Source organism: Aedes albopictus, chromosome 3 (assembly GCF_035046485.1).
Source record: "Aedes albopictus strain Foshan chromosome 3, AalbF5, whole genome shotgun sequence".
NCBI lineage: Eukaryota > Metazoa > Arthropoda > Insecta > Diptera > Culicidae > Aedes > Aedes albopictus.
Genome location: NC_085138.1, coordinates 222,337,044 through 222,352,321, shown reverse-complemented (window position 1 = coordinate 222,352,321; position 15,278 = coordinate 222,337,044). Strand labels below are relative to the sequence as shown.

At 38.5% G+C, this 15,278-nt stretch overlaps 1 protein-coding gene across 3 annotated transcripts in view; it reads left to right on the top strand.

Annotated features, from left to right (window-relative positions):
- LOC109424533 (zinc finger protein 25) overlaps positions 1 to 13,261 on the top strand; it is a 38,678-nt gene extending 25,417 nt beyond the window's left edge. For all 3 annotated transcript variants that reach the window (XM_029878154.2, XM_029878152.2, XM_029878153.2), the window contains 5 exons: positions 355 to 441; positions 514 to 597; positions 754 to 823; positions 1,634 to 2,014; positions 12,001 to 13,261. In XM_029878154.2, coding sequence (XP_029734014.2) covers positions 355 to 441; positions 514 to 597; positions 754 to 823; positions 1,634 to 2,014; positions 12,001 to 12,496 — 1,118 coding nt within the window. In that variant the 3' untranslated portion in view covers positions 12,497 to 13,261. The remainder of the gene's footprint in view (positions 1 to 354; positions 442 to 513; positions 598 to 753; positions 824 to 1,633; positions 2,015 to 12,000) is intronic.
- Positions 13,262 to 15,278: the final 2,017 nt, after the last annotated feature.

Here is a 15,278-nt window from a genome sequence, read left to right as displayed (position 1 = left end):
TCACCCTGTCCTTCACAAAGCGCTCGCTAGGTATCAAATAGGAGCAAAAACGATGCAAGCGCCGTAAGCGAGCGCTTTGCGAACAACAGCATATGTGAACTAATTGTTAAAAAGATGAACGATGAGAAGTAAGTAGAGTGAGACGTCAGTTTGTCAGTAATTAAAATTTAGTAACGGTAATAAGAACCCCGTTTATATTTATGCACGTTGCATTTGAGATGTAGTTTGGAGAATTGGCAATAGAATGTTGATACAATGAAAAAATCAGCAGTGCGTAAACGCTTCAAGGCACTATTTATAAACAAAGTGTAAAAAATACCTAACGTAATGTTTCTTTTTTATCAATACTCTTAGCTAACCATCGGCCTTTTACTTGCGAGCATTGCCCAGCAACGTTTTGTCGGAAACCTTATCTTGATATCCATATAAGGTCTCATACTGGTAAGCAAAGAATTGAGCACTAAAATTACGAGGAGTTTTATTTCTGAGCATTCATCTACCGTATAATTTCAGGAGAGAGACCATTCGAATGTGCAACATGTCTGAAACGGTTTTCCCAAAGATCTACATTGAATATTCACAAACGTATTCATACAGGTAAGTCGAAGTAATTTCTGTTTTATACAAACATATTTTAGGAGCGAGACATTTGACAGGCATAATCAAACCTTCATCTTCATGCCTAATGTTCATTTTGCCAAATGTCCTTTATATCAATTGATTACACAGACTCACAAATTTCTATTCATACAGGCGAACGACCTTACGCTTGCGATATCTGCAATAAAACCTTTGCCGTGAAGAGCTATGTAACAGCACATCGGTTGGTATCGATAACACAGCGTAACAAAAATTAACTTTTTGTCTGTCTCAAGAGCAAACTTATGTGTCTCCGAAGGATTTTGGGCCGCTGAATCCGAATCCGGGCTCAGATTTGCTCTAACACGTCACAGTTTTGAGCTATACCTCAATTTATAGCGCAAAATATGCGATTTTGAGCTTTTTTGACTGCAAGCCATTAAGTAAGGAAATATTTTTTAAACAATCAAAAGGTTAATTGGTCAATTGACATCTAAACTAACGACTCATGCAAAATATTTCGTTTTACCAAATCGAATTTGATAGTTTTAGGCGATTTATGTTAGGTGTGATATTTCCCATACAAGTCATCCTCCAAAAGTTGCATGCAAGTTTTCATACTGACATAAAATGCGTAAATCTATCAAATTTGATTAGGTAAAACGAAATATTTTGCATGGATCGTTAATTTAGATGTTAATTCAGTAACAAATTTTGAAAACGACGTATAATCAATGCTACACCATTGATTATACGTCGTTTTCAAAATTTATTACTGAATTGTCCAATTAACCTTTTGATTGCTTAAAAAAAATATTTCCAAGCTTAATGGCTTGCAGTCAAAAAAGCCCAAAATCGCATATTTTGCCCTATAAATTGAGGTATAGCTCAAAATTGTGACGTGTTAGAGCAAATCTGAGCCCGGATTCGGATTCAGCGGCCCAAAATCCTTCGGAGACACATAAGTTTGCTCTTGAGACAAAAAAATGTTGCGCTGTGTAATAATACATCACCTTCCTAACACAATTGTAACAATATCCCCTCTATCACATAGTTGGTCCCACGTTTCGGAGAAGCCATTGAATTGCGATCGCTGTTCTATGACCTTCACCAGCAAGTCTCAGTTCGCTATCCACATTCGAACCCATTCAGCCGGGCAGAACTTCGAGTGCCGGCTGTGTGGCCGTACCTTCATTCGAGATAGTTACCTTATCCGGCATAACAATCGGGTCCATCGGGAAAACAGAATCAACGCCAGCAGCGTCAGTGCCACTATCAACAGCGTAGCGATCGGAGAGATCCCTTCGCCACAGATGGGGGGATCAAGTGTGGCCAGCAGTGCACCGCAGGATACGGGAGACCACACGGTAGTCCAGATTGCTTCCCAAACTCGAGAAACGTTCAACAATTCAACAGTACAACCCTGTAATTTCAGGTAAATACAATTGTTTTTCTGTATTCGCCGCACATAATTGACAGTAGCCTAAGACATCCGCATATCGATTCAAACCATTATTTCTTTTCCCTCATGCAAGGTAAAATCTTCGTCCTGCATTTTGTTCTTCGCATATATTCCGAGACAACGATCTGCTTGGAAACGCTAGCTTATTACTGTTAAAACGAAAGTCGTGAACTTCTGTCTACGACCAAAATTTTGGAAGCATAGTTTAGCGCTGATTTAGAAACCGTGCTTAAAAAAATTAAAGTACCTAGAACAGTTTTTGAGTTTCAGCTCAATATCGAGTTTTAGCACTTTTTAAAATATGGAATTTAATAAAATTCAAATATCTTGCGTTTTGTTCAACCAATTTTAAATCTTTTTCCATAAATTTAAAGCTGAATATAATACCATTCAATCATCTGAATCCAGGTTTTACGTCAGTTTGATTGAAGTCAAGATATTGGCAAGCTTTGGGGACGATCTCCTTAAATTTTAGCAAATTTTCCAAAAATATATGAAGACATTTATTTTTTTCAATAAGAAAAAAAAACAATTTGCAAATTCTTTCTTATCGTTTATTTGACATATCATATGTAGGCGAGTTACAGTAAAAAATTCAGCTCAATCGGAGCATTGATTATGGAGAATGAGATGTGTGAAGTAAGCGACTTTTCTTAAAAATAGAACAAAAATCGATTTCAAATCATCAACCTTGTATGGAAAGTCGAAAAAATTTCCGCTCTACTGTAATTTTTTTCCTTCGCGTTTTCGAACTCAGGGCATGATTCTACACTAAAAACGATTATCAGCTTGCCGAGTTCAAAAATGCTGTAAACTAGTGTAATTATTAACGATATGGCTATGGAGGCTATGGATCGCCAAACCGGAGACGGCGGGTTCGATTCCCGTTCTGGTTGGGAAAATTCTCTCGACTCCCATTGTGCTTGCCTCACAATGTACAAATTCATGCAATGGCAGACAAAGAAAGCCCTTCAATTAATAACTGTGGAAGTGCTCAAAGAACACTAAGTTGAACACGGAGAAAAATCAGAGCAGCTTGAAACAACCAAAATATTTGTTGCTCATCAAAATTAACATTTGGTTGACATCAAGTAACATTTTATTAATTCAAAGCCACTAATTTGGTTGCCATCAATCATGTTGATTGGTTGTTTCTACCATAAGCAAACAATATGAGTCATATGTTGTTTCAACCAAGTTTATAGTTATCTTCGATAAAACTGTAGTTTGTTTTTATCAAATGTCAGGTTCTTTAATTGTTAATGCCAAACCAAGGAACAAGCTAAAACTTTAGGACGATTCAACCAAATCAGCCCATCGAGTTAAACTAAAATTTTGGTTGGAGGAAAACTGATGCCGTTTTTGGTTTGAAATTACCAAATTCTTAGATTGTTCGATTCTGTCATCAACAGCCCATCGCCGGCTCGGTGTTCATTGCATAAACATCGCCATTTGCATTGCATTAGATTGCATTAATTTGCAAACAACTGTTAAACATTTTCATACGAATCGGTTTCCAGGTAAGTTTTAACATTATTCTCGCTCGTTGGTGATTCTCACTGCATAATCACCGTATAGTTTCAGATTTTGCGGTACCGAGGATCTAGAAACCAGAAAAATGGCTAAGTGTTGCGAGGAGTCACGACATCGGTTTTTCTTTGGCAAAGGTAATATAAATGGAAAAATAACTGATTCTCTTTTAATCAAGCTTTTTTTACTGGCCCTCCTACAGAATGGTGAAAGCTCCAATGGATTGAACTTCCGTAGATCAGTATCGTTTTCAACGTGGTTTTTAATGAAAAACCAAGGAGAAGAAACCAACTAGCGAATCCTTGCTGCTGTAACTGAACTGCATTCTATTATAATAATTCCGTATGTAACATATGTTTTGAGGTACTCATTAAAATTATTTAAACACATTCTAGCAGCATTTTTATTTTTGTGAAAATACATGAAAAATACAGGTAAATAAACATCACATTTACAAGCAAAACTCAAGGTTGAATATAGCAATACATTTGTTTACATCAAACTAATAATTGGTAACTGCAAACAGTTCTTCTTAGTTTGAAATTACCAAGCCTGTTTGTTGGTTTTGTTGCTGTCAAACCCAGCAACCAAAATGTTGGTTGCTTCTAACCAAGCTTTGTTATGTTCTACAAATTTCCTGAGAAAAAAACAACCTAAAATGTAAGTTTGTATTTACATACGTGCTTCGTTAACTTCCACCAAAATTATGTTTGTGCAAATTTCAACCTGTTATTTTAGTTCAAATGAACTAGGATTTGTTTGTATCTACTAATCTTTTTTCTCCGTGAAGAGAGCTAGGCCAAGTCCCAGCCCAGTGCGGACGTAGAGCCATAATGAAGAAGAAGAAGCGCACGCTTGCTGTTAAGTGTTAATGAATTTCGGACGAAGTTTTGCTTTCATTCCCACATAGATCACGATCCCTCAAAAATTCACTACCAATGTTCATCAATTAGTAAGTTAGGTGTACCTTCCTATTGTGGGGGAAGAAGTTCAATTTGAACTTTTTACTTTCGAATTGTTGAAAGGTGAAGGCAATTTAACGGTTAACGGATAGCTCTTGTCAACCGTTAAATTGTGTTTCCTCATTAACAGCTCGAAAACTAAACATTCATTTTGATCTTTTTCCACCTCAATAGCCATCGATAGTGTCCGATGAAGTACTAGATTTATAGTAATGAGCTGAATTTTTGTATGGCGAGAAGGTAAATTCTCCGTTTCTGCTATGAAATGGTTCAAAAAGCGTGGATATTATGACTCCTTGCTTAAATTGATGCTGTTTGAACGAAGCTTTGGGTAACTGTGTTCTCCATTTCTTGTAACTTTAACAACACAGTTTTATTCACACCAGCAACAGTTTGCAACGCTTTTTTTAAACCATTTCATAATAGATACGGAGAATTCACCTTCTCATCACAGACAAACAGACGTAACACTTCGAACGATTTTCGATTCGAATCATAGTCACGGAAACATATTCGCCCAATGCTAAAAGAACTAAATTTGGCCGACCATCAACTAGGTGGCGGTAGTGAGCAAACATCAAACTCGAACAAAAACTATGCGAGCGCCACGGTTGGGCAGTTGGCCAACTATCAAATTTTGAAAAAGACCGTTAAAACGGTGTACGATGTGAATTATTAGAGTGTTACGTCTGTTTGTCTGTGTTCTCATCATACAAAAATACAACTAATTATTACAAATCTAGTATAGCGCATTTAGTTCACCACTGGACTATCGCACTAGTTTTCACGAGTGGGAAAACGCTAATAAAAGTGCGCGATTGCATCAAATCAACTCGGTGTCTTCAGAGCACTTGTTCTCTATAGATTGAAGAAATAGTGCGCCGAAGACATCAACCTGATTTGATGCAATCGCGCATTTTTATTTACGTTTTCGCACTTATAATGTCGCAGTTCGCAGTCCAGTAGTGAACTAAATGCGGTATACTATACCGAACGTGCACTAGAAATCCTCTACATAGAGATGAGCGGAAGTTGCATACGTCGATTCGGCAACGCTGTTTGTTTTGTTTATTGACGATCTTGCGCCAAATACGACGCACAGGCAAACAAAAGTGTCCCACCACAAAATATGCACACCGGTTTCAGCATACATTGGTTGATGTCGCCGCTACAGTTTTCCAGTAACGGAGCGTTATTTTGGGGTGGTGTTTCGACTAATCGGTTTGTTTATGCACTATTTCCTTTGTTGTTGGATGTGTGAACATTGTGCTGTCAAGAATTGAACATTTGCACGATCGTCGCGAAATCCTTGCAAAGCTCAATACAACAGCTTCCAACACTTACCACAAAGCTACACGGAAAAACGAAAGTACCCAAAAGTGAGTTCATTCCACCCAACTTCGAGGTTGCGTGCGGGCAGCCAATAGGGTCCTAAAATTAAAGACGAAATATCGCTTATATTGAATAATACGATCAAGCATGGTATTCTAATCGAAATTGTACTTTACTCGAACTTGAAAAACAAAGGAATAATGAGAAAATTCGAAATAAGTAATATGGTAAATAGTTCTACTTTGACATTTGAGGTCTACCTTGTGTGACTGAGCTCGACATTTTTCGCACTGGGATTTCAAAAATGTTCCTATCTGACATACACGGTGAAAAAAAATTACTCAAAGTATGTGTTATAAGCTAGGGACGAGACAAAAGGCTAAACAAATAAAAATTATATATTTTCAACTACGGTTAATAAAAACGTCAAAAATTGAGTAAATATGTACTCTTGAACCATATATTGTGGTTTAAAACAAGAAACTCGATAGGACTTTAGGAGCCTATTTTGAGTTGCTGGAGTCGATGTTTAGGTAGGTAGTTTGCATTTAGGCGTATACGGCCAAAGTACCCAAAGTCAAGGTTCTTTTTACTCAACCGTCAGTTAAAATTACTCAACTTTCGGTACTGTGCCACTTACTCAATTTTGGCTTCCCGCATCGAACTCTCAAAGTTGGGTTGTTTTGCTATTCACTCTCTGACAACAATAAAGAGAGCGAATGAAACAGGATGCAAAAAAGAACTCAAAAGTGAGTTTAAAAATACTCAAATTTGGGTTCTCTTGTTTTTCAGTGTATTGTATTTTTTACGAATAATCAGACTTTGGCGACGAAATTGAACTCGCCCTAATATGGTACTAACCTAACATTTATGACACATTTGCGCCTTCTTTCCCCGATTCAGGCGAAACCAGCTGATTTTGTTATGAAAACATAAACAGCTGGTAGCCGAGAACAATAAGGATGAACGTAAACATCGGTGAACCAGCTGGTTTTGTTGTGTAAACATGATCAGCTGGTGGACCGAGAACAAAAGACTTTAATGGTAAACATTGAGACGGCCGGCGAAAACTGTCACATTATCGGGCGAGTTGCAAAAACCCTGCGACTGAGATTGACAGCGAAATCGAAAGCGAAATATGAGTACGACGAAATTTATCGCATCAAAGTCTAAGTCGAAAAAAAAATCGCAATAGATGTTCGAACTTTTTGCGTGATTTCGTTGTGGTGCAAGTTGTTTTGTTTACATTTTCTAATTATGGTAGAATTTTTTTTTCAATTTTTTGTTGAAATAGCGGAGCAATCGAAGAAAAATCTGAAATTCAATGCAAAAGTGTTACGCTTATCATATCGGCAGAAGTGAAGCAAGAAGCAGCAATGGAAGTTTTTTCGACAAGTTCAGCAACAAAAGTGTCGTCATAAGCATGAGCTTTTGAAAGCAGAATTAATAAATTTTTATCTTTTTACTAAACATACATATGCCGCCAATTTCTCGATATTAAAAATAAATAATTTTTATTTATTTAGTTCCGATTGCAATACCATTCAAACGACGCCTTCCTACGAACGATAAGCATGTTCATTTGGCTCACACTTTGACAGCTCTCTGCACGATTGGCTCACAATGGCCGCCTCCGCAGATCTCTATAATGTAGGATTACTAACGTGCACCATAGAAAGGTACACCTCACTTGCTGATTGGAGAATATTGAAAGTGAACTTTTAAGTGACCTTTGTGGGAATAGAAGCAAATGTTCGTCCGAAAAGCGTAAACATTGACAAAAGCGGAATCTGTAAATGATTTGTTGATGTTGTGATTATATGCGTATGTTTTAGTAACTGTCATTCTGTTTTCTCGTAACCATAGACCCACAGCATAGGCCGAATTTGTCCCACACAAACGTGTCGCTGCAACAAGAATCATGAGCAACAGGCGAACATGCTGTACAGATGTTCGTTATCCGGTTTAACCCTTTAACGTTCATGGTGTCTGTAGAGCACTATCAGTTTTTGGCGAATCCTACCTAAACCAGTTCACTTCAATATGTTATAAAAGCGTTTGGGAAGATGTTATAAGCTTATTAGAGTACTTGTACACTAATTATTTGTTCAATAGTGAAACTATTGATAAACAATCAATAACTATTAAAAAAACAATTAAAAACTTTTTTTTACGAATTTGATAAATTAAAGTGATTCCTAACAACTTTTGTTCGACCACTTTTTATTCAAAGCATTTAGGGTTTGGGTACTAGTAGTGGACCCCCTAAGCCATCGAAATTTACTTCTGCGGCTTTTTAGCTATGTTAAGGCAGTGGATTGTTTTTTAACAAGTTCCACGTCCCCTCTTTATGTTAAGACCGTCAAACATACAACAATAATATATTATTCCAGTGCAATACGCATTTGAAAATACGCATCGATGTTGCCTATAATGGACACCACCGGGGTCCATTATAGGATTATTTACAAATATCTTGGCGCCTATAGTGGACCCCCCATTTGATTTCCATGTAAGCTGTCACGCCGCCGACGGTGCCTATAGTGGACCCTCCCTGAGTGTGCGTATTGTGGACCCTTTTGAGTGTTTACATTCATTAAATAGTTAAAATAACCGATTATTGCGGCCACTGGATCATTTGTTTGCCAGGAACTGCTGTGTAGCAATGTAATTGATGTTCCCCCGGTGGAAGTTGGCTGGAAACAGTTGATTTGGGCATTTATATTTGAGTTTTTCTGAAGGGGGTCCACTACACTAGTTTACAGCATTTTTGAACTCGGTAAGCTGATGATCATTTTTGGTGTAGAATCATGCCCTGAGTTCGAAAACGCGAAGGAAAAAAATTACAGTAGAGCGGAAATTTTTTCGACTTTCCATACAAGGTTGATGATTTGAAATCGATTTTTGTTCTATTTTTAAGCAAAGTAACTCACTTCAAACATCTCATTCTCCGTAATCAATGCTCCGATTGAGCTGAAATTTTTACTGTAACTTGCTTACATATGATATGTCAAATTGACGTCGAGAAAGAATTTTTAAGTTAGTTTTTTCTTATTGAAAAAAATTCATTTCTTCAAAATTTTTTGGGAATTTTGCTAAAATTTAAGTAGATCGTCCCTAAAACTCGCCAATATCTTGAATTTCATAAATCTGACGCAAAACCTGTATTCAGATGATCGAATGGTATTGTATTCAGCTTTAAATTTATGGAAAAAGATTTAAAATTGGTGGAACAAAACACAATATTTTTGGATTTTAGTAAATTAGATATTTTGAAAAGTTGCAAAACTCGATATTGAGCTAAAACTCAAAAACTGTTCTACTTAAAATTTTTTGAAGGTCGGTTTCGAAATCAGCACTAAATTGTGCTTCAAAAATTTTGGTCGTTGACAGAAGTTCACGACTTTCGTTTTATTTTGTAAACTTGTGCTATAGGCGCAGGGTCCACTACTAGCACACAACCCCTATTAGCATTCAAAACTTTGAAAGAAGTCGTGGGCGGCATAGGCGCCAACTTAGGGGGGGGCAAGCATGGTTTGCCCCCCCAATATTTGACGATTTTTCGATTTTCCCATACAAAAAATCAGTAAAACCTGGCTTTGCCCCCCCAATAATTTGACCAAGTTGGCACGTCTGGTGGGCGGGAAGGGGTTAAGGGCTATTCCCATTACACCGGGCGGGGAACGTTTCGGGCCCCGGTCATCAATTTATTACATGCGATTACTATGGCTTGTTTAACATCACACCGTGCCGGGGCTCGGTCGGGCCAATTGGCGTGGCTAGTTTTTTTTTCTCTCTCGCTTATTTCCATTGATAAACACGAGATAGAGTGAGATGAAAGAGGGGACCTCTTGCATCCTTCTCTTTCTAGCATTTGTTTAGGAGAGTAAGAAACAAAACAAAAAGAAAAATAAAAAGCTAGCTACGCTAGATTTCGTTAGAAAGAAATCGATGCCCGGGACAAGGTAGGGGCCCGGCACGGTCCCGGCCCGGTGAACTGAAAGGACCACTTTATTTACTCTGCCGCCCGCGGATGTGGCCCGGTGAAGGGAAATTTTGAAAACGAGAGAACAGGTTCGTTTCATGATCAAGAAACAGCAGCGTATTGTTGAGGGTTATGATATTCACGAATTCATCGGGACCAGCGCTTTTCGTCTCTGTCCCGCTTGCCAGCACGTCATCGGTGATGATCTCATCCAGCGAATCGAATCATTCCTTGTTGGGCGCCATGTGAGAGGTTGCTCCAAAATCAAACATTTATGAATCCTAGCTGCCGCTGACGGTCGTAAATGCGTACTAGGGTGGCCCACACTTATATGAAAAACAAAAATTTTGAAAAATGCCAAGTCTTACCTCCTAAATCAGTTGTTTTGGACTTCCAGAAGCTACGTTCAAAATTTGAGCAAAATCGGTTGAGCCTAAGGGGGCGCTCAAAACGCTTGAAGTTTATATGGGAAAACTAGGCCAAATGTATGCAGAAATTTTAGGTTTTCGAATTTTGCCGCTAGGTGGTGCTGTAAGCGTTCAATAATCAAACCCTTTGGTATTATTGTAGGTGACTATACGCCAAACAACTTTGTCGAAGACCGCAAAGTGATCCAACGTCTGTGAAAAAAGTTATACCCTAGGCAAAGTGAGGCAAAGTATTAAAATTTCATTATTGATATTATTCCTTTACATGTATTGGAAAAATAACAATAAAGTTTATCCTCACTTTTCCTACACACTATTTTTAATTCGCTGAAAACCAGCAAAATTTTGCTGGTTTTTGACATGCTGTGAAATCAGTAATTCATCCAGTAAAATATTTCTTGCTGATTTTTCGGTAATGCATTTTGACAGCTTGTTTTGCTGGTCATTCAGCAATTTTATCCGAGCTCGAGTCCGGCTGAATTTTTTTGTTTTTTTTTTCTTTCCAACCGAAAAAAATATTGGTAGAAGTTTTCGTTTTAATTAGGTTTTCGGTAATCAGAGGTAAGTAAATTCAATGTGGGCTAACTCCTGAAGTGGTGCACACCATTTCAATGTCAATCTCGATGAAAATTATAACTTTTTCGGATGAGTTTTCTCGTCCTCCTGCTTCCTCAGTGCCTCGGACATGGGCGCTCAAAATGTGTCGAGAAAAATGCCTAGAAAAATTCAAAGTGTTTGACAACTCTTTTGCTGATGTTCAGCAATTTATAATTTTGCTGACTTTTCAGCTATCAATACTGAATTTTCGGCAAACTATAGTTTGCTGATAACATTCCAGCAATTCATTTTGCTGGATGAAAAAATCGAAATTTGGTGTGTAGGGTATAACTTTTTTCACAGACGTTGGATCACTTTGCGGTCTTCGACAAAGTTGTTTGGCATATAGTCACCTACAAAAATACCAAAGGGTTTGATTATTGAACGCTTACAGCGCCACCTAGCGGCAAAATTCGAAAACATAAAATTTCTGCATACATTTGGCCAAGTTTTCCCATATAAACTTCAAGCGTTTTGAGCGCCCCCTTAGGCTCAACCGATTTTGCTCAAATTTTGAACGTAGCTTCTGGGAGTCCAAAACAACTGATTTAGGAGGTAAGACTTAGCATTTTTCAAAATTTTTGTTTTTCATATAAGTGTGGGCCACCTTAATGCGTACTCATCAGAGCTATTACGAACTAGCTTCAACGTGGTCATCCGCCTTATTGCTTGGGTTCGTTCTTCCGAGTTTCGTCTTCCTCGTCATGCGCCACTCTGCTTCAATCAGTGCTAAAAATGTCTTTCCATCATATCTAAATTCAACCACCTACAGCTCATTTTAGAAGCTGAATTTGAGAATATGTTATATGAAAAACTTGTGCAGTTCTACAAGAAAGTCACCGAAAAACCACTCTTTTCCGAATATTTAAGGTAAATGTCAGGGACTACCTTCGAAAAATGCCAATTGATATTCACCACGAAGCACTGACTTCAACCACAAAAGAGCGACTGTTTGGAATTTGAGAAGTTGTGAGCGATAACCATTTTGAAAGCTACCTACAAAGTGCTATCCCAGATCACCTTCCGTTTTTCGTTATCGAAAAATTCTGTTTTGTCAAACGGTTCTTGCTAGTTAGATCATGTCTGTTTCTAAACTGAAGAAAAACAAACGCTTTATTTTTTCAGATATGTGCCAGAGCTTCATATGTCCGAAACAATATCATCCGTATCCCACATTTCTTCGCCGGACATCAGTAACAGTCATAACCTATCGCCTGGAATGACCAGCTCCAGTCAAGACCATGGAATACCTACAAACCGGACGATGATAATCAATGCCAGTACCGGAAGCGTGCACATGTCTGATGGCATCATTGATCAAGGCCAAGGTGCACGCCTGATTCATGAATTGGACGATCGTGACCGTATCGAAATGGATCGAGTTCTACAGCACGAGCGTACAGATCACGAAACTCGGAACTTGGCGGAACGCTTCATTCAAAATGCTGAACGAATGGCCCAGGATCATGCTATTCAACAACAGCAGCAGCAGCAACAGCAACAACAACAACAACAACAACAACAACAGCAAGATCTTCACCAAAACATGATGTCTCCGGTTCATCGCATAGTTACCGATAAAAACAGTATTCCCCATCTCCTAGAACCAAAACCAGAATAGAATCTCTCGCTAAAGAATGCTAACCGTTACCGTATCATAGTGAAACCATATACCAAATGATACAAACCATACTGTACAATTATTAAAGTATACCAAACTAGCAGTAAACCCAGAAATTTAGAGAAAAAAGTTTGAATACACAATTGTAGGGATATTCTGAAAACGTAACATAAGATCAACAAATCCATTGCAACATCGCAGGAATATTCGATAGAATGGCAATGTGAGAAATTATTACCTACCACGAGATAAACGTAGCAAATTATGACTTACACATTAGTACCACGCATTACAATATATTCACAAGCAAACAAACAATATTAACCATTATTAGTAGTGATAGCATATTATGATAGCAAAATACCAAATTTTTATACAGTAAAAAAATCGAAGGCAGCGCCATTGGTATTATAGCCGAACAGAATTAGTTATTGTTTTCCTTTCATTCACTTACAAATGATCATCAAATAGAGTTACAAATAAAACAAAAAAAAAACATCAAATCTCGAATGAACGGTCTCCAATTTGGGTGGAAAATACAGGAGAGAACGTGTTATAATGCATAATATAGAAGAGACACCATGAAGCTTCCTAGAGTAGTCATTTCCAAAATGATGTGATCTGTAGCTGCCTTCGGCGTTTTATTTTCGACGTAAGTTTCCAAAAATAACAAAAGCCATTGCAAACAATGGAAATGATTGTGTAAACGCCCGATTGTAACGTTAGTAGTTATTATGAAATATATTTATTTTATTTAACGGACCATGTGGAATGAGTTTTATTTACCTTCCACATCAACCTTCATTTACCTTTGTATTTAACTATTGCTTGTTTAATATTGATCTGTTTATTTTGCAGGCTTAAAGTTGCTATTTTTTCAGTGCAAGTATACTGCCGTGAATCGCATATCTGTCCCATTTGCATAGGAAATCCAGCAAAGATGGGACTGATATGCGATTCACGGCAGTATAGTGAAATAAGAAAATGGTTCTCAAACACTGTACCGTGTAGACACCAAACATTGTAATGCATTTGGGTGATAATTAAAAAAAACTAGCTATTATTCCGTGGAAAAAAGTTTGCATTATGCATCAGCAATATTGTTTAACGATTTTTTTAAAAGTGCTCAAAGCTAGGATACATCATGCTTAGGACGGACGTCAGATGATTAAAAGGTAGAAACAGTACTTCGATGGGCACCTGAACGTCGCGGAAAATGTGGAAAAATAGGTGACCAAAGCGATGAAGGAAACCACTACGTCAGTTCAGTAGGCGAAAATGAACGCCTACGCTGAAGGAAATTAACCCTTTCCTTCCCATGACTTTGAACAACTAGATGTATGAGGTATCAGAAGGCCGGCTCCAGAGGCACGTTATTCTCCATTTGTGCCATCGCCAAAATAATAGTCTATTTCATCATCCACCTGAGGGAAAAGGAAGGAAATCAGGATAGGGATGGGGATAAGGACAGGTAGGGAAATAGGAAAAGTACCCTGGCAGAGGATACTAACGCATAAGCGTACCACAATAGGTTCAAACAGCGCCCTGAAAAGGGCACTGTAATAACGCATAAAGCGAAAGATAGCCTATAGCTCTTTACCACAGCGGGTTAAGAACAACAGAATATCCTGAATAGTCAGGTCTCTGAAGTCAGTTTCACTTAATAAGTGTTTACCGAATACTCGGAAACGCAGTTGCGCAAAAACTGGACAGTTACATATCAAATGATACGAAATTCAATCCATAATCGGATTCACAGCTGTCACATGCAAATGAATCAGCTTGCTGAATATTTGCCATGTGATAGCTGAGTCGGCAGTGGCCACTGGCCAGTCAATGCTTTGACCAGAATGCTGCAATTCTGCTTTGACAGATTTGTAAGATACTTCGCCACCCTTGGAGATGGCTCAGTACAATACAATTTGGTTTGACGACATGACTCCAAACTATTCCAGTATTGTCTGTGTTGAGTAGCAGCCCAGGTGTGAATCTGAAGCTTTACCCAACACTTCGATATCGGAATAGCTGGCTCAGGGCCAATGAAGTCATGGGAAGCTCCAGAGCGAGCTAACTCATCAGCCAATTCATTTCCAGCGATGGAAGAATGGCCAGGTACCCATACAAGGTGAACAGCGTTTGCTAAATTCAGCTCCTCGATTTGAGTTCGACAAGCGATAACTATCTTCGACCTGGAGTTGGCCGAAGCAAGTGCTTTAATAGCAGCCTGGCTATCTGAACAGAAGTATATTACTTTGCCCATTACGTGCTGCTGAAGTGCTGATTGCACTCCGCACATAAGAGCAAAGATTTCGGCCTGAAAAACGGTGCAGTGTCTACCAAGTGAGTAAGACTGATACAGCCTTAGCTCACGAGAATAAACGCCAGCACCTGCTCGACCTTCGAGAAGGGAGCCATCAGTGTAACATACGATGCCGTCTGAAATACTTTTTTTCCAGATATCCAGATGTCCACTCTTCCCGGAAAGGGAATTTCGTAGAAAATGTCCTATATGGAAAATTACAAGCAATTGTAAGATCACTTGGAGCAAGGAAAATTTTGTCCCAATTCACCAAAAGTGGAAACAACGAGGTGTGTGTTGATGTGCGGTTCACAGGAGTTTCCTCTAGTAGACCGAGTACCCATAGACGGTAAGTGCAAGAAAGTGCTTCTTGTTTGAGATGAATGTGTAGTGGAGCAACGTCAAAGAGATCTTCGAGCGCTGCCGTGGGAGTTGAAGATAACGCTCCAGACATCGCTATTAACCTTCACGTACCCGACCCCC